The sequence below is a fragment of the Lissotriton vulgaris genome, chromosome 5 (assembly GCF_964263255.1).
Source record: "Lissotriton vulgaris chromosome 5, aLisVul1.2, whole genome shotgun sequence".
NCBI classification, from domain to species: Eukaryota; Metazoa; Chordata; class Amphibia; order Caudata; family Salamandridae; genus Lissotriton; species Lissotriton vulgaris.
This window is the reverse complement of record NC_141693.1, coordinates 1811336143-1811357582: the sequence shown is the minus strand read 5'-3', so window position 1 is coordinate 1811357582 and position 21440 is coordinate 1811336143. Positions and strand designations below refer to the sequence as shown.

At 45.2% G+C, this 21440-nt stretch overlaps 1 protein-coding gene across 8 annotated transcripts in view; it reads right to left on the bottom strand.

Annotated features, from left to right (window-relative positions):
• Positions 1-5656: 5656 nt before the first annotated feature.
• Positions 5657-21440, bottom strand: part of SMARCE1 (SWI/SNF related BAF chromatin remodeling complex subunit E1) — a 186582-nt gene continuing 170798 nt past the window's right edge. For all 8 annotated transcript variants that reach the window (XM_086924217.1, XM_086924214.1, XM_086924221.1 and 5 more), the window contains 2 exons: positions 15244-15508; positions 5657-6804 (listed from right to left, as the gene is read on the bottom strand). In XM_086924217.1, coding sequence (XP_086780343.1) covers positions 6539-6804; positions 15244-15508 — 531 coding nt within the window. In that variant the 3' untranslated portion in view covers positions 5657-6538. The remainder of the gene's footprint in view (positions 6805-15243; positions 15509-21440) is intronic.

Below are 21440 nucleotides of genomic sequence, written 5' to 3'. Positions count from 1 at the left end.
CATGGATGCCCCTAACTTGCGTGTTGAATGCGCTCTTGGGGGAACTGTTAATGTGCGTTTAGCTTTTTGATAACAAATCTGTATGCACTTAACAATCCATCTGGCTATACCTGATTTGGAAATGGGGTTGCCTTTGTGCTGTGGTGAAAAGGCAACAAACAGTTGCTTAGTCTTTCTGAAATCCTTTGTCCTGTCTATGTAATACAGGAGAGCTCTTTTAACATCTAGTGTGTGCAGAGCTCTGTCTGCCACTGAATCTGGATTTGGGAAGAATACTGGCAGTTCTATTGTTTGGTTAATGTGGAACTGTGATACCACCTTAGGCATAAATGTAGGGTTGGTACGTAGCACTACCCTATTAGCATGAATCTGTATGAAAGGCTCTTGAATAGTTAGGGCTTGAAGCTCACTAACTCTCCTTAGCGATGTGATCGATACTAGAAAGGCCTCTTTCCATGTTAGAAATTGTATCTCACAAGAGTGTAGAGGTTCAAAAGGTGGTCCCATCAGTCTGGTCAGAACTACATTCAGATTCCAGACAGGTGAAGGCGGGTGTCTAGGAGGAACCACTCGTTTGAGTCCCTCCATAAAAGCTTTAATGGCTGGCACTCTGAAAAGGGAAAGGTGCTGCCTGTTCTGAAGATAAGCTGCTATTGCAGCTAAATGTATCCGTATGGAACTATATGCCAGATTGCATCTGTGTAGATGTAACAAATAACATATAATGTTTTGAGTTCATGCATCTAGCAGATTTATGTCATTATTGTTACAATAAATGACAAATCGCTTTAACTTTGCCGCAAAGCATGCCCTGGTTGTAGGTCTTCTTGCCTCCTTGATAATATTCATACAGTCAGGGGGCAGGTTGTTGCAGATCTGGGTGCTGAATGTCTCCATGGCTCTGAGTGAGGAGACTGGGTGTGAGTCGCAGTCGTTGATGAGGCACCACGGAAAGTTCTAGGAACGTGGTGTACCATGCCTGCCTTGCCCACTTTGGAGCAACTAGGATGAGTGTCATTGAGTGCTGTCGCAGTTTGCGTGCCACTAGCGGTATGAGCGGTGCCGGGGGAAAAGCGTACGCAAATCTGCCTGACCAGTTCATCCATATCGCATTGCCCTGAGACTGTGGGTGTGGGAACCTGGCGGCGAAGGTTTGGCATTTTGCGTTTTCCTTTGTGGCGAACAGGTCTATCTCTGGATGACCCCACTGCTGGAAATACGGTTGTAGCACTGAGGGATGTATCTCCCACTCGTGCATCTGGTGGCTGTGCCTGCTGAGCAGATCCTCCATCTGGTTGTCCGTGCCTGGGAGGTATTCTGCCATGAGGAACATGTTTCTTTGAATGGCCCACTTCCACATGCTTTGAGCTAGGTGTGACAACTGTGGAGAGTGTGCCCCTCCCTGCTTCTGGATGTAGTACATGGCAGTCATCTTGTCCGTTCGGATCAGCACAACTTTGTTGCACAAATGCACTTTGAACGCCTTCATTGCCATCAGTTCCAGCAGGTTGACGTGCATCTTCTTTTGCTGCGTAGTCCATATTCCCTGCACTGTGGAATGGAGGACATGCGCTCCCCAGCCCTGGAGAGATGCGTCCGTTGTCAGCACTATTTGTGGTACACGCTCCTGGAACAATCGTCCCCTGCAAATATTTTGTGTGTTCCACCAATGCAGAGAGTTGTATGCACGACCGGTCACCAACACTAGGTCTTTCAACTGTCCTTGAGCCTGGTTCCACTGCCGTGCTAAGCACTCTTGAAGCGGACGCATGTGTAGCCTTGCGTGAGGGACTATGAAGATGCAGGAGGCCATCATACCTATCAGCTGCATAAACACCTGTGCTGGGAGCGAGTGTTGGGGGTCTGAATTTCTGAATCAGCAATTGCATGCTGTTGATTCTCTCTGAGTTTGGCTTTGCTTTTGCTGCCAGAGTGTCTATTGTCGCTCCTAGGTACTGTTGTACATGTGCGGGTTGAAGATGAGACTTTGGATAATTCAGTAAAAAACCTAGACTGTGTAGGAGGTGAATTGTGCGGGATATGTGGCTGGCACATTGCTGGGCTTGCTTTGCTTGGATAAGCCAGTCGTCCAGATAAGGATAGACATGAATGTGTTGTATCCGAAGGAGCGCAGCTACTATCGCCAAGCTCTTGGTAAACAATCTGGGGGCTGTTGTGACCCCGAAAGGCAGGACCTTGAACTGGTAATGCTGGTTTTGTATGGTGAACCTGAGATATTTCCTGTGTCCCGGGTGTATCGGAATGTGGAAATATGCGTCGTTCAGGTCTAGTGTTGCTAGGAAATCTCCCTGACTGAGCAATGGTAGAATTTGCTGCAAAGGGAGCATGTGAAAATGTTCTGACAAGATGTATTGGTGTAGGGGTCTGAGGTCTAGTATGGGCCTGAGAGACCCGTCCTTTTTTGGAATTAAGAAGTACAGCGAGTACACCCCTGTACCCTGTTGTTCTACAGGCACGAGTTCTATGGCCCCTTTTTGCAGCATGCAGATGACCTCTTGCTGCAATAATTGTATGTGCACTGCGGACATAAGACAGTGTCTTGGGGGTATGTTGGGTGGAGTGGAGGTTGGTTCTAGACAATAGCCGTATTGGATAAGTTGTCTCACCCACCTGTCCGTGGTAATGCCTTCCCAGACTGGCAGGAACTGCTGAAGTCTTCCCCCGACCGGTTTTACATGGTCTGGGGGCAGTGACAAGACTTCACTGTTTAGTATTGGCGGATGATCTGGCGTTATTTCCTCGTCCTCTGCCTTTGGTGCTGTTGCCACGGTATCCACCCCTATTGTTCTTGTTGTAGGTGGTCTGTGTGCCTCCTTTGTTGTATTGGGCTTGCTGGGATGCTTGACCTCTAGAGGTTTCCCTGTTACCGGAGTGACGAAAGGAACCTCCCCAGAACTGTTGTGACTGCAAAGCTCCCATGGATTTGGCTGTCTCAGTGTCTTTCTTTATTTTCTCTAGGATTGTGTCCACATCAGGACCAAATAAATAATCAGGGTTAACAGGCTGATTTAGTAATGTGGTTTGAATCTCAGGCTTGAATCCAGAGATGCGTAACCAGGCATGCCTTCTGAGCATCACACTTGTATTGATGGCCCTAGCTGCTGTGTCTGCTGCATCTAGCGCACATTTAATGGTAGCATTTGATATCAGTTTCCCCTCCTGTATCAGCATTTTGCTCTAATGTGCCGTAATGAGCCCTATCATATCTGGCTAATAGGGCCTGTGTATTTGAAACTCTCCAAATATTTGCTGCTCGAGCCGCTACTCGTTTTCCAGAAGCTTCCAAGATTTTGGATTCTTTGTCCGGAGGAGGAGCATCACCACTTGTTTGAGAGTTCGCTCTCTTACGAGCATTTGACACTACTAAGGAATCCAATGGCAGCTGGCCCTTGATATACGTAGGGTCTACAGGTGCAGGCCGGTATTTCCTGTCAATTCTTGGGTTCACAACCCTTGCTCTTGTGGTTTCCTTGAAAATGTCACCATCGTGTTTAAGGACACCCTTCAGCATTGGCAATGTTTTTACTGATCTCTCTGAAGTTGAGAAAGTGTCAAACAAAAAGTCTTCCTCTATTGGGTCAGCATGCATTTCTACATCATGATTATGTGCTGCCCTTTCAATTAGCGCGTTAAACGAAGCTGTATCTTCAGTTGGCGAGGTTGTGACCGTGTAGTAGGATTGAGTGTCAGGCGTGGTGTGTGGCTCACCCGGGTCAACAGGGTCAGTCCAGTGTTGAAACTCCTCTTGATCGGTGTCAATAGGATAATTAAATTCTTCCTCATTGTAGCCTTCCCCTACATCCTCATTAGTACGTGTGGGTGAATATGTATATTCTTGTCCATAGGACTCCACAGGCTCAAAAAGAACAGGTGAGGTGGAAGAGTCTTTTCTTTTTGAGTGGGATCTTGTGACTCCATAGGATTTTCTGGAATGATCTTTCTTTTATAAATAGTGAGTCTGCCAGAATCTGAGTCGATGAACAGTTTCGACTGGTTATCATAGGAGGGCGCTTGGAACACAATGTCCTCTTCCATGGGCTGAGTCCTTTTTACTATCAACACCTTTTTGGTCGTTTCGATGCTTTGTTTTGGCTCGAACGCCTTAGGTCGTGCGGTCGGGGGCAGTCCGAATTTAATCGGTGGCGTAAGCATCGGAGACGGACTGACCTTCTTCGAGGGTGGCGCCGTCTTCGATCCGACCGACTTAATTTTGTCACCAGTTTGTTTCTGGCCTAGCGTTGACTCGAGCTCTTGGTGCGCAGCAGGCACGCTCTTTTGCTTCGACTTGATGTGCTCTTTCGAGCCGATCCTGGTCTTCGATTCGAAGGTCTTGACTACCAGTGGTTGGGAGGCTGGAAGCTTCGGATCGAGAGTCTTCTGAGACTTGCGTCCCTTGTTTATGTCGCCATCTTTTGACGTCGACGTCTATGGCGTCAATCCGACGTGCTTGACCTTAGTCACAGGCTTCCGCGCCCCGATCTTCGGGCCGACACCCTTTTGTGACCCTGAAGGGTCGATGACACTTCATTTTTATTGGATCCGATGAATCCGAAGTCTTCGATCCGAGGACTGTCTTTAGCAATTTCGATTGCGATTCTGTTGGTTTCGGTTTCGATTTCACCATCGACTGTGGTTGATCGACCGATGGCTCCTTAGATATATTCTTAGCCGGGCCTTGACGCGGGGCTATAGAATGTTGTTGAAGATCTTGGCTAAGGCCTTCCGGCGATGCCTCGACCTGAGCCTTCGAAAGTTCAGTGTCATCATCGGCCCTCGCACCTACGGTTGGGCCTTGCTCATCGCTAGAGTCGTCATCGACGGCTCCGATGGCCTGTGCGTCGTTCCCTACCTCGACGACGTCTTCATCATTGACGAAGTCTTCTTCTTCATCATAGTTAGAGTTCTGCTCTGAAGCAGGATCCGACTGTTGTTCAGGATCCTTCTCATAGACGCCCTCGTCGTCTTCAGCCTCGAAGATGTTCTCTGGGTCGGGCGCTGTTCTCTGCGCCGACTATCTCGCTGCGTGTCGAAGCCTAAGCGTCTTCTTTGACCTGAACCGAGAACAGGCCAAGCAGCTGGCCTCGTCGTGGTCTGGAAATCGGCATTTATTGCACACCGGGTGCACATTGATGTGAGGGTATTTAGAGTTGCAGATGGGGCATCGTTTGAACGGGCTCCGTTCCATCGTCGATCGTTGATGGGGCCTCTGGTGTCGAAAAAGCCACGCGGCCTTCGACGTCCAGCTCGAAGAACTGGAACAAGTACGCGGCACCGAACGAAAAGACAATACCGACGCCCCGAAGGCCTTTTGGCGTTGTGAAAAAGTTTTTTTATCAATTCCGAACTGGAGTTAAAAAAGTACATCCGAACCCAATGGCGGAAAAAAACTATCTGCGGATGGAGAGGATGCCCATGCGCACTGTAGTCCAGGGGAGGAGCCACCTATCTCGTGATACTTCGAAGACTCTTCCAGGACAACAATGTGCAATCATCCGGACCCAACACTAGGCGGCGATCTATGCACAGATATGAATTCAGCAGCCCACATGCCTCGAACAGATATTACCAGACTAAACCCATCACAGCAAACAATCACATCAGGGGTGGGTCATTTAACAAGAACACCAAACAAAGCTTGAGCTAAATGGTTTACTTTAATAAAACCTTAGGTTACCTGTAAAATAAAAAAAAGTTGTACAACACGGTGTCAATTTCTCAGTAAAAATAAGCTACTGGCTTTGAAGTGCACAAGCTATTTTCAAGGGGCCTCGCTTGTGAAAGGAATGTCCCAATTTGGAGGCAAGTACGAGGAAAATAAAGCCTGGCACATTACAGAGGTGAAAATAACAATCCAACTTAACAGAAGTTCTGCCATGTACTGCGCAAGTTACAGTGGACATGAGCACCTTTACTGACAAAGCAGAGATCAATTTATGTTTACTTTTTAGCAAACATGGCTGTGCTGCTGGAGATTTCACTGTAAAGAATTGGGTTAATTGTAAGAGGAATGACAAGTGTAGCTTGAAGATCAAATGAGAACAGGATTGCATAATTAGAACCGAACAGGTTCTGACAATGCAAACAAAGCGGGAGATCACAGTATTAAATATGGAGACTTCCATGTATCCATCCCTGCCATCTGGAAACGGGAAAATCCACTGTCAGGTAAGACCTATAACTTTTTGGAATTTCTGACATTAGAATGCGCCAAACACACAAGACAAAAAAAAATACAGTGTGAACGAATTACAGTTAAGATTCTTTCAGTCCTCTTTCCATTCGGAGTCCATCTTCATTCTATTCCAAGTTAATAAACCATACCAAAGACCATATTTAAACTGGTGAGGCATTTATAAATATTTTCTGTACTAATGTGGCAAAACCTCAACACTTCTCTGGTCACGGCCTGCGGACTTTTAGTACAGCTACCAAGTTAATGCAAGACCTCCACTGGTGAATATTCAGATGGGAATTACAAGAACTATTACTGTACATAAAACACAGCTGTAGCCAAGCTTTATTCCTTTTTTTCCTCATCCTCTAGAGCAGGCTCGGTTGGCGGCTCTTCCACCGTTACACTAGTGCTCTCTGATCCAGTGTTACTGTCACTGGTCCCTTCGTCCAAGGTGCTGTCTACTGCTTCCTGCCCACTTTCTTTGTCCTCTGGAATTGAGGCTTCCTCTTCACCATTCTGGTGGCTTTCAACTGATTCTTCTGGGAGGGGAGGCGGTGGTGGAGGAGGAGGAGGAGGAGGAGGAGGTGGCGCTGTTGCGGGTGGTTCGTCTAGAAAAGGAAACATTAAATACAAGATTGAGTACAGATTGGATAAGTAAGCTACTGCTCCACCAGAGTTTGGTACGCACCCACCTAGTGTCACCAATACAACTAGTAATGGTGCAGAAGTGTTAAGTCCCAATCTTAACTACTTCCTGTGTTAACAATGTACTACTGCAATAAGCGCTGCTCAGCCACTGAGAGTTACAAGACTAGATCCGCAAGCTGGCGTACCTGAAGGTGGAGGCAGTAGCAGCTTCAGAAAGAAAGCTTTTTCTATATCGTACGAGTCATGTAGTACATGGTGACTTGCTCTTGTAAAAGTCGCTCACATTACATCTTCATAATTTGCTTGATAAACATTGCAAGCACCTCTATTATAACTTAATAAGCCCTAAAACAAAATAGCTCCTGAAAGGGTTTTAAGATATGTGAAATGATAGTGGTATCACAATGGTATTCGGAAAAACCTATGCATCCTTACAAGTAAGATAGAGAGAGGAATATAATGTTTAAAGTTCAGCAATTCTAAATTTATTGGTAATTAACCAGCAAAATGTTACTCAATTTAATAGATCTTCAATGGATGATAGGCCGAGTGACTTCACATGGGTTTAACTCCTGCAGAGGGTCTATTAAACCACTAATTCCTATTGCAGATCAAATGTTGCACAAATTATACCAAAATACATAGCTTGATAAAAAGTGAGAGTTGGGAGTGCACATTTTTGAGTGATGGCTAGAGTTTTGTTTCCTCTATAGAAGAGGGACAGTGCACTTTAAAACAATTGAATGCTTAGACATCAAGCAATGCCAACAAAGTTCAGTATGATAGTGAAGTGCTTTTAAATGTGTTCTGAAGCATTCAAGCTGGATAAAGGCTTCGCCGAAGGATAAATGCAGCAGGCAAATAAAAACTGCTTAGAAGGAGTAAGAGGGTTAATCAATCGTACCCACAGATTTAATTAGTGGATTTGAGTGTTAGAAAGTACAGAAATATGATGAAGTAAGCATTGTTACCATTTACTATTAGATGTGGTTCTTTTTCAAGAAGTAAGCAAACAAGTTACTTTGGTTCCTCAGTATTGTTAACTTTCATAGATTCCCATGATTTTGTATCATTCCACGTCGTCGGAATGGGAGTCTCGGTAACAAAAACAACATAGCAGTAGATACATTATAGAAAGATAAAGGCCAAGGCCTCGTTCCCTTTTGTAGCATATCCGCCTCTTTTTGTAAAAGAGACCAAACTAAGCATCAGCCAATCAGAAGAGCCTCACCCCATAGAACCTTCCTGAAGGAACCTCAGAGCCTCAAATTTCCGTAACAGTAACCACATCTGCTGAAGGCTGAGCTTTCCTCTGGGAGGTGGGTGGGCGCATGGGAATCTATGAAAGTTACCAATACTGGGGAACCAAAGTTACAGGTAAGTAACTTGTTTTCTTGCCCCAGTATTGGAACTTTCATAGATTCCCATGCTTTTGTATCAGAGTAGCTAGCAGTAAGCAATAAAGCACATTTTGTGGCATAAATATATATAAATATCTCAGTATGCATACTTTCATAAGAGAATAAGTAAATACACATTGCAATAGCCATCATTACTCACATTAGATACAAAATGTGCAGAAAAGGAAGGAGGGATAGTAAGGAAAGCTCACCAATCAGTGGAAGAGGTTCCTCAGGACTGCCTAGCCCACAGCCGTGTCCTCCTCAGTCAAGGATTCCAAGCAGTAATGCTTTGTAAAGGTGTGCACGCTGCTCCAAGTCGCAGCCCTGCAAATGTCTCTGATGTGCACTCCTCCGAAGAGAGCGGTCGACAAAGCTACGGATTTTGTGGAATGTGTCACTAATGACCCTCGATGGTGAAGCCTAATTGCATAAGACCGGCATTTCTTGTTGTCCGGGGTGGCAAATAGATCTATTGAGGGTTTGCCACACTGTTGGAAAATTTTATCCAGAACCCTTTGGTTCAGTTCCCATTCGTGACTGACTAAGGGTAGCCTGCTGAGTCTGTCAGCATTTTCGTTTAGGACCCCTGGTAGATATTCCGCCTGCAACGATATTCCGTGAAGAATAGCCCACACCCAGATTTCCTGAGCTTCCCGAGACAACGAAAGAGATCTGGTACCCCCTTCCTTGTTTATGTAATGCATGGCCGTGGTGTTTTCTGTTCAGATGAGAACTTCCGAGCCTCGCAGTCGAGGGTGAAATGCTTGAAGAGCCAGCCTGATAGCCCTGAGTTCTAGGAGGTTGATGTGAAGAAGACTGTGCTGCGGTGACCAATGCCAGCTGACATGAAGATCCTGAAGTACTGCACCCCAGCCGTCCAGTGACGCACCCGTTGTCACCAACTGAGGAGACGGATTGCTTACGAAGGATAGACCTTGGGAAAGGTTTTCCCGTTTTGTCCACCACAAGACCGCTCTTTTAATTGCTAAGGTGATCACCACCTTGTCGTCAAATGAACCGCGAATCTGCTTCCACTGCTTGTCTAGCTGCTCCTGAAGAGGTCGCACCCTCAATCTGCAATGAGGAATCAGAGGGATGCATGAGGAGATCACTCCCAGAAGGGATGTGTAACAGCGTACTGAAAGAAACCTTTTTCTCAAGCAGTGCCATGGCTCGCAGTTTTTCCTGCCTTTCTAAGGATGGGAAAGGCTTGTTGAGATCTGAGTCCAAGATGGCCCCCAAAAAGCGCGCTGTCCAGGACGGAATCAGAGACCATTTCTCCTTGTTGAGAGTAAGACCCAAAGTCTGGAATAGGTTTGTACAGGAGTTGACTTCTTTCCTCACAGCCTCCTGGGATGGAGCTTTCAGCAATCAGTCGTCCAGGTAATGGAAGACCTGAAAGTGATTCTTCCGCAGAAAATCTGCCACCGGTGCCGGCACCTTGGTGAAGATTCTTGGGGTCGAGCGAAGTCCGAAGGGTAAAACCCTGAATTGAAAGTGGCTCTTGCCTACTGTAAACCATAGAAACCTTCTGTGTGCTGGGTGAATGAGTATGTGAAAATACACATCCTCCAGATCGAGCGTGGCCATGAAGTCCCCTGGATTGATGAGACACAATATGTCTTAAAGCGAGACCATCCGAAAGGATTGGAAAATGAGATGGGTGTTGAGCTCCCTGAGATGTTTATGTTTATGTTTATGTTTATTAAAACTTTTATAGCGCGCTCTATTACCACGGGGTATCCTGGCGCGATCTAAAATAGGGCGCCATTTCTCCAGCATCTTCTTTACCAGGACGAACCTGGAATAGAAACCCTCCTTTCTTTGTGATAAGGGGACCAGCTCCACAGCTCCCTTTAAGAGCATCTGATGAGCCTCGAGCTGCAGGAGAGGCAGATGTTATGACGGAATGGCTGCAGGTGGCTTGGATGGTGGGATTTGTGTGAATTCCAAAGTTTGGCCCTTTCGAATAATGTTTAACACCCAACAGTCTGATGTTATCTTGGACCAGTTGTGAAGGTATTGAGATACCCTGCCCCCTACAGATGTTCTTGTGGAGGTGGGCACAGCAGGAAGAGCAAGGACGCCACTATGGCCTCTTGGACGTATCACATCCCTGGCGATTCTGTTTCCCTCTAGTATTCGATCTTGAGAAAGTCGAGGTTCGACCTCGTTTCTGATGATAGGGCTGTCGGTATTGTTGAGACGCTGACCCATATGACCAGTACCGCTGCTGCTGGTATGAGCCTCTGTATGAGGTACTCTTGCCTCTGGCACCCTTGAACGGGGCCTTTCAGTATTGAAGTGTACCAAGAGGCCTAGCCGTCTCTGTATCCTTCTTAATATCTCGGAGAGTATCATCTATATGCTTTCCAAACAGCGCCTCTCCATCGAAAGGTAGATCCAAGATTTTATTCTGGATCTCTGGCCTGAACCAAGTCGCTCTGAACCATCCCTGGCGACGAAGAACCGCTGCCCCAGCTAGTGAGCGAAAAGCCGTTGTGGCGATATCCATGGCACAATCGATTATCTCCATTGATGTTGCTTCCCCCTCCTGCAGAATCTTCTTCGTGTCAGCTTTCGCCTCCTGGGGTAGTTGATCTAAATAAGGCGAAATGTCACACCATAACTGGCGATCATATCTGCCCAGTATCGCCAAGGGATTCGCTGCCCGCACCAGAAGACTAGCCATTGAAGAGAATCGTTTCCCAGCGTTATACAGTCTCCTGCCTTCCTTATCAGGGGGAGTAGTCAAAGGAGCCGACTAGTTGCGGGACTTCCTCTGTGCAGCCTGCAAAATCACCGAGTCTGGTTTTGGGTGCCCAGTCAAAGCCGCCGGACCATCCTCGAGCGCCTTCTATTTCCTTTCCTGGCGCGGTAGGACAGGGACCACCGTAGCCGGGTTCTTCATAGACTTCAGACCTTCTTCCCATACATGTTTTACAATCTGGATAGATCTAGTCACCTTCTTATATGGCTCCTTAAAGTCATATAGAAAACACTCCATGGCAACAAACAGCATAGGTAGCTTGAATCTGCTAGATGACCTTTCCATTAACTTATGGAACACCCCGATATCCACCGGAAGGGAGTCCACAGGGTCTGGACATGGTGACGCCGGGTCCGGGATTACGTACTCATCCCATTCTAAGTCCTGATTAGGCCTGCCATCGAGATTTTGATCCTCATCTGAGCAATCATCCTGTATGTCCAGTGGTGCTGAAGGTACATGTGGAGCCGGTGTTTGCGGCAGAGAGACCACCTGAGTCGGCAACTCTGGAGAGAACATCACTGAGGTCGTAGGGGCAGGCAAGGCTTGACTAGCCGTAGCAGCAGCAGGTTGAGAGCACCTTGATTTGTAATCCTGCAACAGGTTATGGAGATCTTGTAAGAGAGAAGTAGGAACAGACACCATCTCTTGGCTTGTGAACCCCTGTGGTAGAGAAGAATGTTGATAAGTACATTCGTGAAGATATTCTCCTTCCGAATCGGTCTCCTGACATTTCACCAGCAGTTGCATACCTCAACGATTCATGATCATCATCTGATCTTCATCATCCTCCTCTAACAACAAAGCGGGAGGCATGGGGGTAACCCTCCTTGGAGACGTCATAACTGGAGTAATTCTTTTCAAAGAAATAGTCATTTTCTCCGTCAACGACAGTATCGTCGACGATCCCGTCGACGATGGAGCTGTTAAAGGTAAACCTGCAGCCGTCGACGGAATAGGTACCGTCGACGGATGAACTGTTGACGACGGGATGGGTGTCGTCGACCGCGTCAATGACGAGACAGTCAACACTCCTGCAGTCGTCGTTATTGTAGTAGTCGTCGAAGCACTCGTCGACGACACAGTCGTAGTCACCACCGTCGACAAAATCTTCGCTGTCGCGGTCTATGTTCCCGTCGACGTCGGTGACATCACCGTCGACGATCCCATTGATGCAGACAGTACAGTCGACGAGCCCGTCGATGGCACCACTTTAATCTTGGGCTTCGACACCTTCGTCGACGGACCTTTCTGCTGCGTCATCGACGACTTGGAACTCCTGTCCGACTTCTCATAAGACTGAGAAGATGGCTTTTTGAAGGCTGGAGCAGTCTTCATCCCAGTGGACGGTGTAGATGGTTCCTCCCTCTCCTTTACACCGTGGTGAGGAGATTCGACTGGACCCTAGCTCTCAGACTCGCAGGGGGTCTTTTCTGAGGCCTTAACTGGACGCTCCACAGAAGGTGAAGGGGAAGCCCTACCCCTTTTGACTGACCTTCTTGAAGATTAAGCTGAAGAGGACTCCTCACAGGTGCTGGAGACTGTCTTTCCTGGACTTCAGTTTCTAGAGCCAGGTGAGGAGCCGAGGGTCTTGGTAGAAAAGGTGCGGCAGATCTTGCAGTCCGCAGCCTTATGATCTGGGTACAGGCAATATATAGAATCTGTATGCCTGTCTCTTTCTTGCCACAGGTGGAACATGGCTTGAAAAGGGCCTTCTTCTCTTTATCAGACATCCTGGAAGGGACAGCCAACAATTCTGAAGAAAAAACTGAAGAAAATCCTCAAAAGAGTAGAGATAGAGCAGAGTTCAAAGGAGACTCCCTAAGCACATGCAGTAGAAAATCTGAGGCTCAGAGGTTCCTTCAGGAGGGTTCTATGGGGTGAGACTCTTCTGATTGTCTGATCCTTAGTTTGGTCTCTTTTACAAAAACAGGCGGATATGCTACAAAAGGGAATGAGGCCTAGGCCTTTTTCTCTCTTGTACCTACTGCTATGTCATTTTAGTTACTGAGACTCCCATCCCGACGACGGGGAATGATACAAAAGCATGGGAATCTCTGAAAGTTCTAACACTGAGGCAAACAATAATAATAATAATAGATCTCTTTGAAGGACTAAAAAATTAAATGCCCTGTTAGATGACACAAACAGGTGTTTATCTGCAGAGTAGACAATCAACAATTAAATTGGCCATGATGGAGTTGATTAAAATTAGGCACAGTGCTGCACTGAATGCACCAACTTTTACAAACCACCAGTGTGTTAATATTTATTTACGAAAAAAAGTAGCTTGATCCTTTAACTACAGTAAATTGACACTATACAGACATTAAGAACTACAGTAAATTAACACTATACAGACATTAGTGTCCCCATGAACGAGTCAGTCACTATCAAGCACTCCCTTTCCTGCACTAAACATGTTAAGAACTTTGTTGGATTTTGTACACTTACAAATCTACTCACAGAAGCCTCTTACTGCTTTATACTGGAATGATTTAACACCTTGGCTGCTAGGTGTTTTCCCCTCCTATGCTGACTTATCGTCAGGTCCATTGATTATGACGAGCTCAGCTCGTCATCAGCACAGCTCAACCGTGCATCATGACGAGCTAAGCTCGTCATGAGCATGGAAAGGGTTAAAGTTAGGTTAACCTGCCGTAATGAGTATCTTTTAGAAGTAGCATACATTTGAATACAAAATTGGAAGTTAGAAGCAGACCCCACATGAAGTATCCAATGGCAGAAAGTCTCACTGGGGCAAGCTGGCTATGGACTGTTAATGAAAACACGGCTGGTTCATGCAGTCATAAAGCAGAGCCAATTAAATTGAGGGATTATATGATTAAAGTTACATGTGGAATTCAGTACGTATGCTATTTACTCTGACAGATACTTACTAGCCTAAACCAGAAGTTAATAAGTGCCCTATGTGTGACTAGAAAAAAATGTGTTTACCCAACCCAGGGAGCTAAATTGATATCTGGGACAAGAAGGAGTTTGTCGGTCTAAAAGGGTATTTATTTGAAAGTTTTATATAGCGCGAACAAGATCTTTGCAGATATCAGAGCGCTTTACAGTAATAGCATGTAGCATGTAGCAGTTGAGGTAGTTAGGTACAATATGCATAATTACATAGGTAGGTCAAAGAACAACCGGAGGTAGATCATAGGTGAGGTAGTGTCAGTACACGGTACATAGTCAAACCGTTGCGCCAATAATATAAAAGTACAAAAGTATGCATATACTTATTTAAACGTGCTGCAAGTGTTTTTGGAGATAACATAAAGGTGGGCATAGTTGAGGTAGGTGCGTGCAGGATGTAAAGTCACACAGGTGCATCAGTAGTACAAAAGTAGGGATGGTTGAGGTGGTGTAGGTACAGTGTGCAAGTCAGACAGGTGCGTCAATAGTACATCAAAATACAAAGAGGGAACATATACAATCAAGTAAGTCATAATACAAATAGTACTAGTAGACCAAGGGGTCAGGCCGGTATTATGGAGCGAATTCATGAGAGATACAGGTTAATAGATCATGTGTATTTAGCCATGAGGATCGCTTTTACTTCTTTCTTAAACAGTTTGTTGGAGGAGATGAGCCTGGTTTCAGGAGGAAGTGAGTTCCAGATCCTGGGCGCCATACCTGAAAAGGAGCGTTTATAGGTTTTTTCCTTTCTTACTTTAGGAAAATGGGAGTCACTTGTACAGATCCTGTTTTTAAATAGATATGGTTAAAGCAACAGCTGGAGTAACATGGCCACCACAGCCAACTTGAATCACCAACCTAAGAAAGTACCAGCAAAAATATTTGAAAATTTGACCACCGGGCAAATGTAAACTAGTAGAGTTAGAATTCAGATCAACTATACAGAAAAAGAGTGGGCTACAGCACAGGAACATCTGACAAGTTTCCTGCGCTGAAGCCCACTTGTCAGATGTTCCAAGATTGTGTGTTGACACATTTATATTACAATATGGGCACAAGGTGAATGACTATACATTAACTCCCTTGCAGAGTCTATTATTCTTTTTCTTCAAACTTGTGCACACCGCCCACTAAAGAAAGTGGGCTACCTCATACCACAACGTCACAGGAATGCAACACGTAGTCTTGTTAGCTGATGCCGCCATGAGTTTTCCTTCAGTTCAACATGTCATGGAGTTTGCTCTGAAACATTTTAAGATTTATTTAATTTATATGAATAACAGAAAATGGTCACTTACCAGTCTCCATGGGCAAGCTCTCCTCCTCAGCTTCCTCTTTCTTTTCCTCTGCCTTGGCAGCTGAGGCAGCTGCTGCTGCGGCCTCCTCCTCTGCAGCAGCTGCTGCAGCAGCAGCTGCTGCCGCTGCAGCAGCAATCTTGTTTCGCTCTGCTTGCTCAGCGGCTTCCTTCTCTTTTTCTTCCTGACGTTTCCGGGCCTGTTCTTCAGCTTGAGCAATTTCTGCCGCAATTTTCTCCATATCCACTTCAACCTTCAAAGCACACAGCTAGAAATAAAGACAGACTGGTCAGAGAATCATAAAATTGTAACATTGTGATTAATAGCTGGCTGAAAACATCAACATTATGTAAAATGTATTACTTTGATATGTTAAATAATATGGACATTCTGGTGGAGGCTGGTTTAGAGCGTCTGCATACCCTCAAAAGTGGCAAGTAGTGCTCTACAATTCTACTGATTGAAGCACTAGTTGACCATGCTCCAGATGAATCTGTATTCTTCAGTCACGGTCTACATTAGACTAGTAAAGTTTATTCCATTTTTGTAGTCCTATACAGTTAATTCAATGCTCTGAAGCGTGGTATTAAGTATAGGTGAGGAAAGGTCGCCAGTTGCAGAGAGACCTAGACTTATTAGAATCAGTGATTAAAGATTTCAATTTACCTGAAGTTACAGCCAAGAACCATGCCATGTTAAATGACATCATACAACACCATGTTGCAGACATGATACGTAAAGCTAGAAAGTTGAGGAGGTATGAACGCGATTACTCCAGTGGAAGGATATTCATGTTCACCCGCAAATATGATCACCTAGTCCCTTAAGAAAACCAAAAGGGTTACACTGAAACCAAATCCATTAGTTCTAGCTCGACCTCCTTGGACACAGCCCATACCAGTGGCAGTGAATCCGAAGGAACTAATAATGTCACTACCAATGGGAATAGTTTTTTATTGGGAGGTGAGGAGGATCAAGAGAGGCAATCAGGAATACAGACATCCCCGCACAGGCAGAAAAACAAGGAGAGGAAAGAGAGGGGGCTCAGGTGGATGAACGGCAAGGTGTAAGGACCAGGTCCTGGAACCTGAAGAAGTAACGGATGTAAATATTGTAAATTTAACTGACATATGTCTTTCAAATGACGCCTGTTCTGTACTGACCAAGGGCATGAGCTTCTGTCCTAACAGTATTGGTAATGTGTGTGATGTGAAAATAGACTTGTTCAAGTTTGTGAGACGTTTAAAACTAAAGAAACATTTTGAATTAACAAACAATGAGAATAAAAATTTGCAGAATAATTTGGATGTACTGATGTCTAATGAGAATTCTATACAAGACATTTTAGACACTAGGATGTTATTGTCATTAACTGACTGTGAAGACGAGGTGATCACATCCAAGATGATTATGAGGGATCTCAACATTACAACGGATTACAGCATATCTAGTGAGTTAAGGGAAAAGTCTAAATGGACTCCAACACTTTTCTCTGGCAACAATGTAGATGTGTTTCATAAACAGGTGCTAGCAGATTTGGACAGACATGAGGATAAGAATAGTGTCTCTAGGCTTAAGAGAGACAACCTGTCCTTTAAGGAACGAGAGGCTTTGAAAGAACTATGCAACAACAAAGACATTAAAATGCGAGAGGCAGATAAGAGAGGCAACATGGTGGTCATGCGGAGTGCAGACTACAATAACGAGATTTTGACACAATTGGGTAATCTGGAATGTTATGAACTTTTACACAGTAACCCGATTTGGGCCCTTACTGATCACATTAATTCACATCTCAAGAGATGGCATGGCTTGGGTTTAATTGATGACAATGAACTGACATACTTGAAAACTGAAACCTAGGTATCAGTGTATTTACACGTTACCTAAGGTACATAAGGCACTACCCTTTCCCCCGGGAAGACCTATAATTTCGGGAATTGGGGGACCATTGGAGAGAATTTCCGAGTATGTAGACATATTTTTGAAACCTATGGTGAGTAACTTACCATCTTACATCAGAGACACAAAACACATCCTGGGCATACTTTGATTTCAGCTGGGATAGTAACATGATCATGGTAACCCTAGATGTAACCGCACTGTATACCAGCATTAGGAGAGAGGCAGGACTGGTGGCGATCAGACGAATGCTCAACAGCAGATCTGCAGGCGCTTGGACCCATACGGAAATGCTGATTAAAATGGTTGAACTAATACTGGATAATAACGTATTTCTGTTCCAAGACAAAAGGTACAGGCAGAAACAAGGAGTGGCGATGGGCTCCAAATTTTTTCCCCTCGTATGCCAACCTGTTTATGGGTTGGTTCGAGGAGACGAGAATCTGGGGTCCGGAGGGCTCCTAGTGGACTGTCTCTATACTATACTGGGGGAGGTATATAGATGACTGTTTCATGATATGGATAGGCACCCTAACCAAACCGAGTTCATTGAATATCTGAATGCAAATGAATTTAACATCTGCTTTACATCAGAACAGAGTAAGATCAAGATTTCATTTCTGGATGTAGAATTTTATGTGAGAGACAATCAGATACAGAGTAGACTATTTCGAAAAGAATCATCTTGCAACTCACTTCTTCATGCATCCAGTGCACATCCACCTCATCAGATACGTTCGATCCCTTATGGTGAACTTGTTAGGGTCAGACGCAACTGTAGGATTGACACAGATTTTGAGGAATGTAAAGGAGCCTGACTATATTTAAGAACAGGGGTTATCATGGGAGGACACTGAAAAGGGCAGAGCAGAGAGTAGATCTACTTAAAAGAGAAGATACACTAAGAAATAAAACACCATCAACAGCAAAGGGATTGAAGTTGAGTTTATGAAATAGGTCATCATTTTTACTTACCTCGCGTTCCATTTATCTTTCCCATTGTAAATGAGAATTACACGGAATATATAGGGATTTAGAATTTTTACACAGCTTTTAATATTTACGTTGTGTCACGAATATCACCTTTCGGTTCGACTATTACCTTGGGACCAAGATCTCATATACTGCATTACCCGCAGCGGGTTCTGAGATTATTTGTGCTTTTGAACTATGGCATTGAGTAGTAGTTTCACCACAGCACTCTTCACATTTGGGCAATAAGGTTGCACTAAAGTGTGGTTGCTTTGACCACTCGCTTTTCTTCTCTCCATCAATTTTGGTTATAGTCTATAAGTTTTGTATGAGGTAAATTTTGATTTTATGCCGGGCGCTTTTGTATCATGCATAAACTGGACCTGTAAATTGGTTTGGCTCACCTTGTGCAGGCATGTACAATATCTTGTTTTTCTATGATGATTAGATTATAGAGATGACGCAAGGAATACATAGGCTTTTCTGTATGTTTATACTTATACAGCCTTGATGAAGTCGCGGGATGACATCCCTTGCGCGACAAAACACGTGTTGGCTGTTGAGAGCTGATGTGGAAGCTGATGTAGAAGCCTTGCAAATCATTTATCGGGACACCCTGAAGTGCTCAATATATGAGCTTCCGGATCTCAAAGGAGCAGAAAGTATTGGCTTTTGCATTCAGGTTCACGATTCTTTTACCTTTGCAGGAGTATTAGTCTACCGACCCCCAGGACAGCAAAATGGGTTCGTAGAAAGCATTGGGGAGGTACTTAGTAACCTAGCGCTCAGGTTTTCTAATTTTACTCTATTAGGCGATATAAATCTTCACCTTGACTCCCCCACAGATCCGGCGGTAGCCTGTTTCAAGGACATAATGAGCGTTCTCGGCCTATCACAACTCACACTGGATATTACACATAGGGCAGGCCATATCCTTGACTGCATTTGCTCTAATTTAGAAACACTTAACGTAAAGCCCCCACTTATGCAAACATGGACAGATCATACATTTATCCCATTTGAACTTTTAGTTAAGGATAGCCCAGTAGGCAAAAGTAAAGTGAAAGTGATAACGTCTCAACAGGGTAATCCTTGTTGGAAAACGATTTCAGGATGCCCTGATTTCTCAAAGAAAGCCCTGGAAAAGAGACCCTCTTTGACGGGAGATCAGATTATGGACAATCAGCTTTTTGGGGACTGGATGCTCGAACTTAGTAAGGAGTCAGGTTCCACAGCTCCTAGAAAGGAGGTACGGAATAAGAAAATGTCTGCACCGTGGTTTTCACTGCTCTTAAAAGGAAAGCAAGGGGAAGTGAGGGCATTAGAGCGAAGATGGCGTCGTAACTATGAGAATAAGGATATTAGTATCTACAAATCTGCACAGTGACAATATCATGTCTTGATTAAGACTGCCAAAATGGATTTCTTCACGGAAGCTATAAAAAAACGAGGCTGACACAGTTATTATTTACATAGCTCTGATGCACCTTAGGCACGGGCTCACAGCTGGTATTATTCACACAGCTCTGATGATGCACCTCACGCACGGGGCTAACGCAGTTATTATTTACACAGCTCTGATGCACCTTAGGCACGGGCTCACAGCTGGTATTATTCACACAGCTCTGATGATGCACCTCACGCACGGGGCTAACGCAGTTATTATTTACACAGCTCTGATGCACCTTAGGCACGGGCTCACAGCTGTTATTATTCACACCGCTCTGATGATGAACCTTAGGCACGGGCTCACAGCTGTTATGGTGCTTCCTTCTTTTTACTGGGGGCAACCTGGCTGGATAAATGCAGTGAGGTTTCTCAATGTAAAGACTTTGCTGCCTCAGCTGCATGTTTAAGTCTAAGCTCGGGAGAGAATCCATGCAGTACAGGCCGGACCCCGCTTCACTCTCACGGGCTCTCTTCCACCTGTTGCTCCGCAGCAGGAGCCCTCGGAAAGCATCACACGGGTCGTGAGGAGAGTTCAGCCCACAACGTACAAAGTGTTCAGCAGTAGGAAAATGATGTCCCCCTATCAGGCTGTTCTGGGGCCAAACCAGTAATAACGAGCATCACCTTCGGGTAAAGTTCGCGCTATACAAATTCGCATTACATAAATAACAATAAAAAAACGATCACTACTGTAAAAAAAAAAAAAAGGTAAAACCCATACCAGATATGCGACCCCAGAAGCGGATTCCACAACCCTTTCAAACCTACGGCCCATCTCGCTTCTACCTGTCCTGTGCAAACTAACCGAGAAATTTGTGAATAGGCAGCTCACGACCTTTCTGGAGGAGAACAATGTTTGGCACCCCAATCGGGTTTTGGAGCCCAACATTCCACAGAGGCAGCTCTCCTTTTTACCACGGAAACCTTACGTGCTGCTATGGACCTAGGCAAGAAGGCTGTCCTGGTGCAATTAGACCTGTTCACGGCCTTTGATAAGGTCTCACATGCCATACTCATAGACCGTTTAGCCACCTCTGGCATAGCAGGAAACGTATTGGACTAGATTAAGAATTTTCTGAAGAACAGGCGGCAAGTGATTACGTTAGGGCAGTTCAGCTCAGAGGAAAAACCGCATACGTCTGGGGTCCCTCAGGGATCCAGCCTGAGCCCGACGCTCTTGAACGTATATAAGGCCCCCCTGATTGAACTAATATCATCCTTCAAGATTAACACCATTTCTTATGCGGATGATACGCAGCTCATCCTGGTGCTGCATAAGGACACAACAGAGGCAGAAGAAAATCTAAAAAACTGCCTCTCAGCCACCTTTGAATGGATGAGCAATAATCACCTGAGGCCAACATAATCAGTTCAGTCCTACGCAGTGGTGGCCTTAAGACGCCATTGCGCCTCCTAACACAATCAATGTAGTTAGGAATTAAGTTTGATGCTACTCTGTCATTCAAGCAACAGGCCTTGGCCGTTGCTGGTACTTGTTTTAACATCATTAACGGCTTGAGGAAATTCTTTGATTTATTACCACTCTGAGCCAGACAAATGGTGGCGGTTGCCCTCATATCTCGGCTGGACTACTGCAACAGTTTATATGCAGGACCGAACAAATCAGTTATGCATAAGCTGCAGATGGTCCAGCATGCAGCCGCCCGACTGGTGCTGAGATGGCCTAGGAAATCATCGGCCTCAGCAGCGATGGACGCCCTCCATTGGCTACCGATTCATAAGCGTGTGCTGTTTAAGGTCCTAGTGATCACTTTTAGGGTTTTCCACTCACGAGGGCCCAAATATCTTCAAAAGAATTTCAAGCGATATTTTCCATCCCGCAACCTGAGATCCTCCAACGCAAACCTGCTGACCAT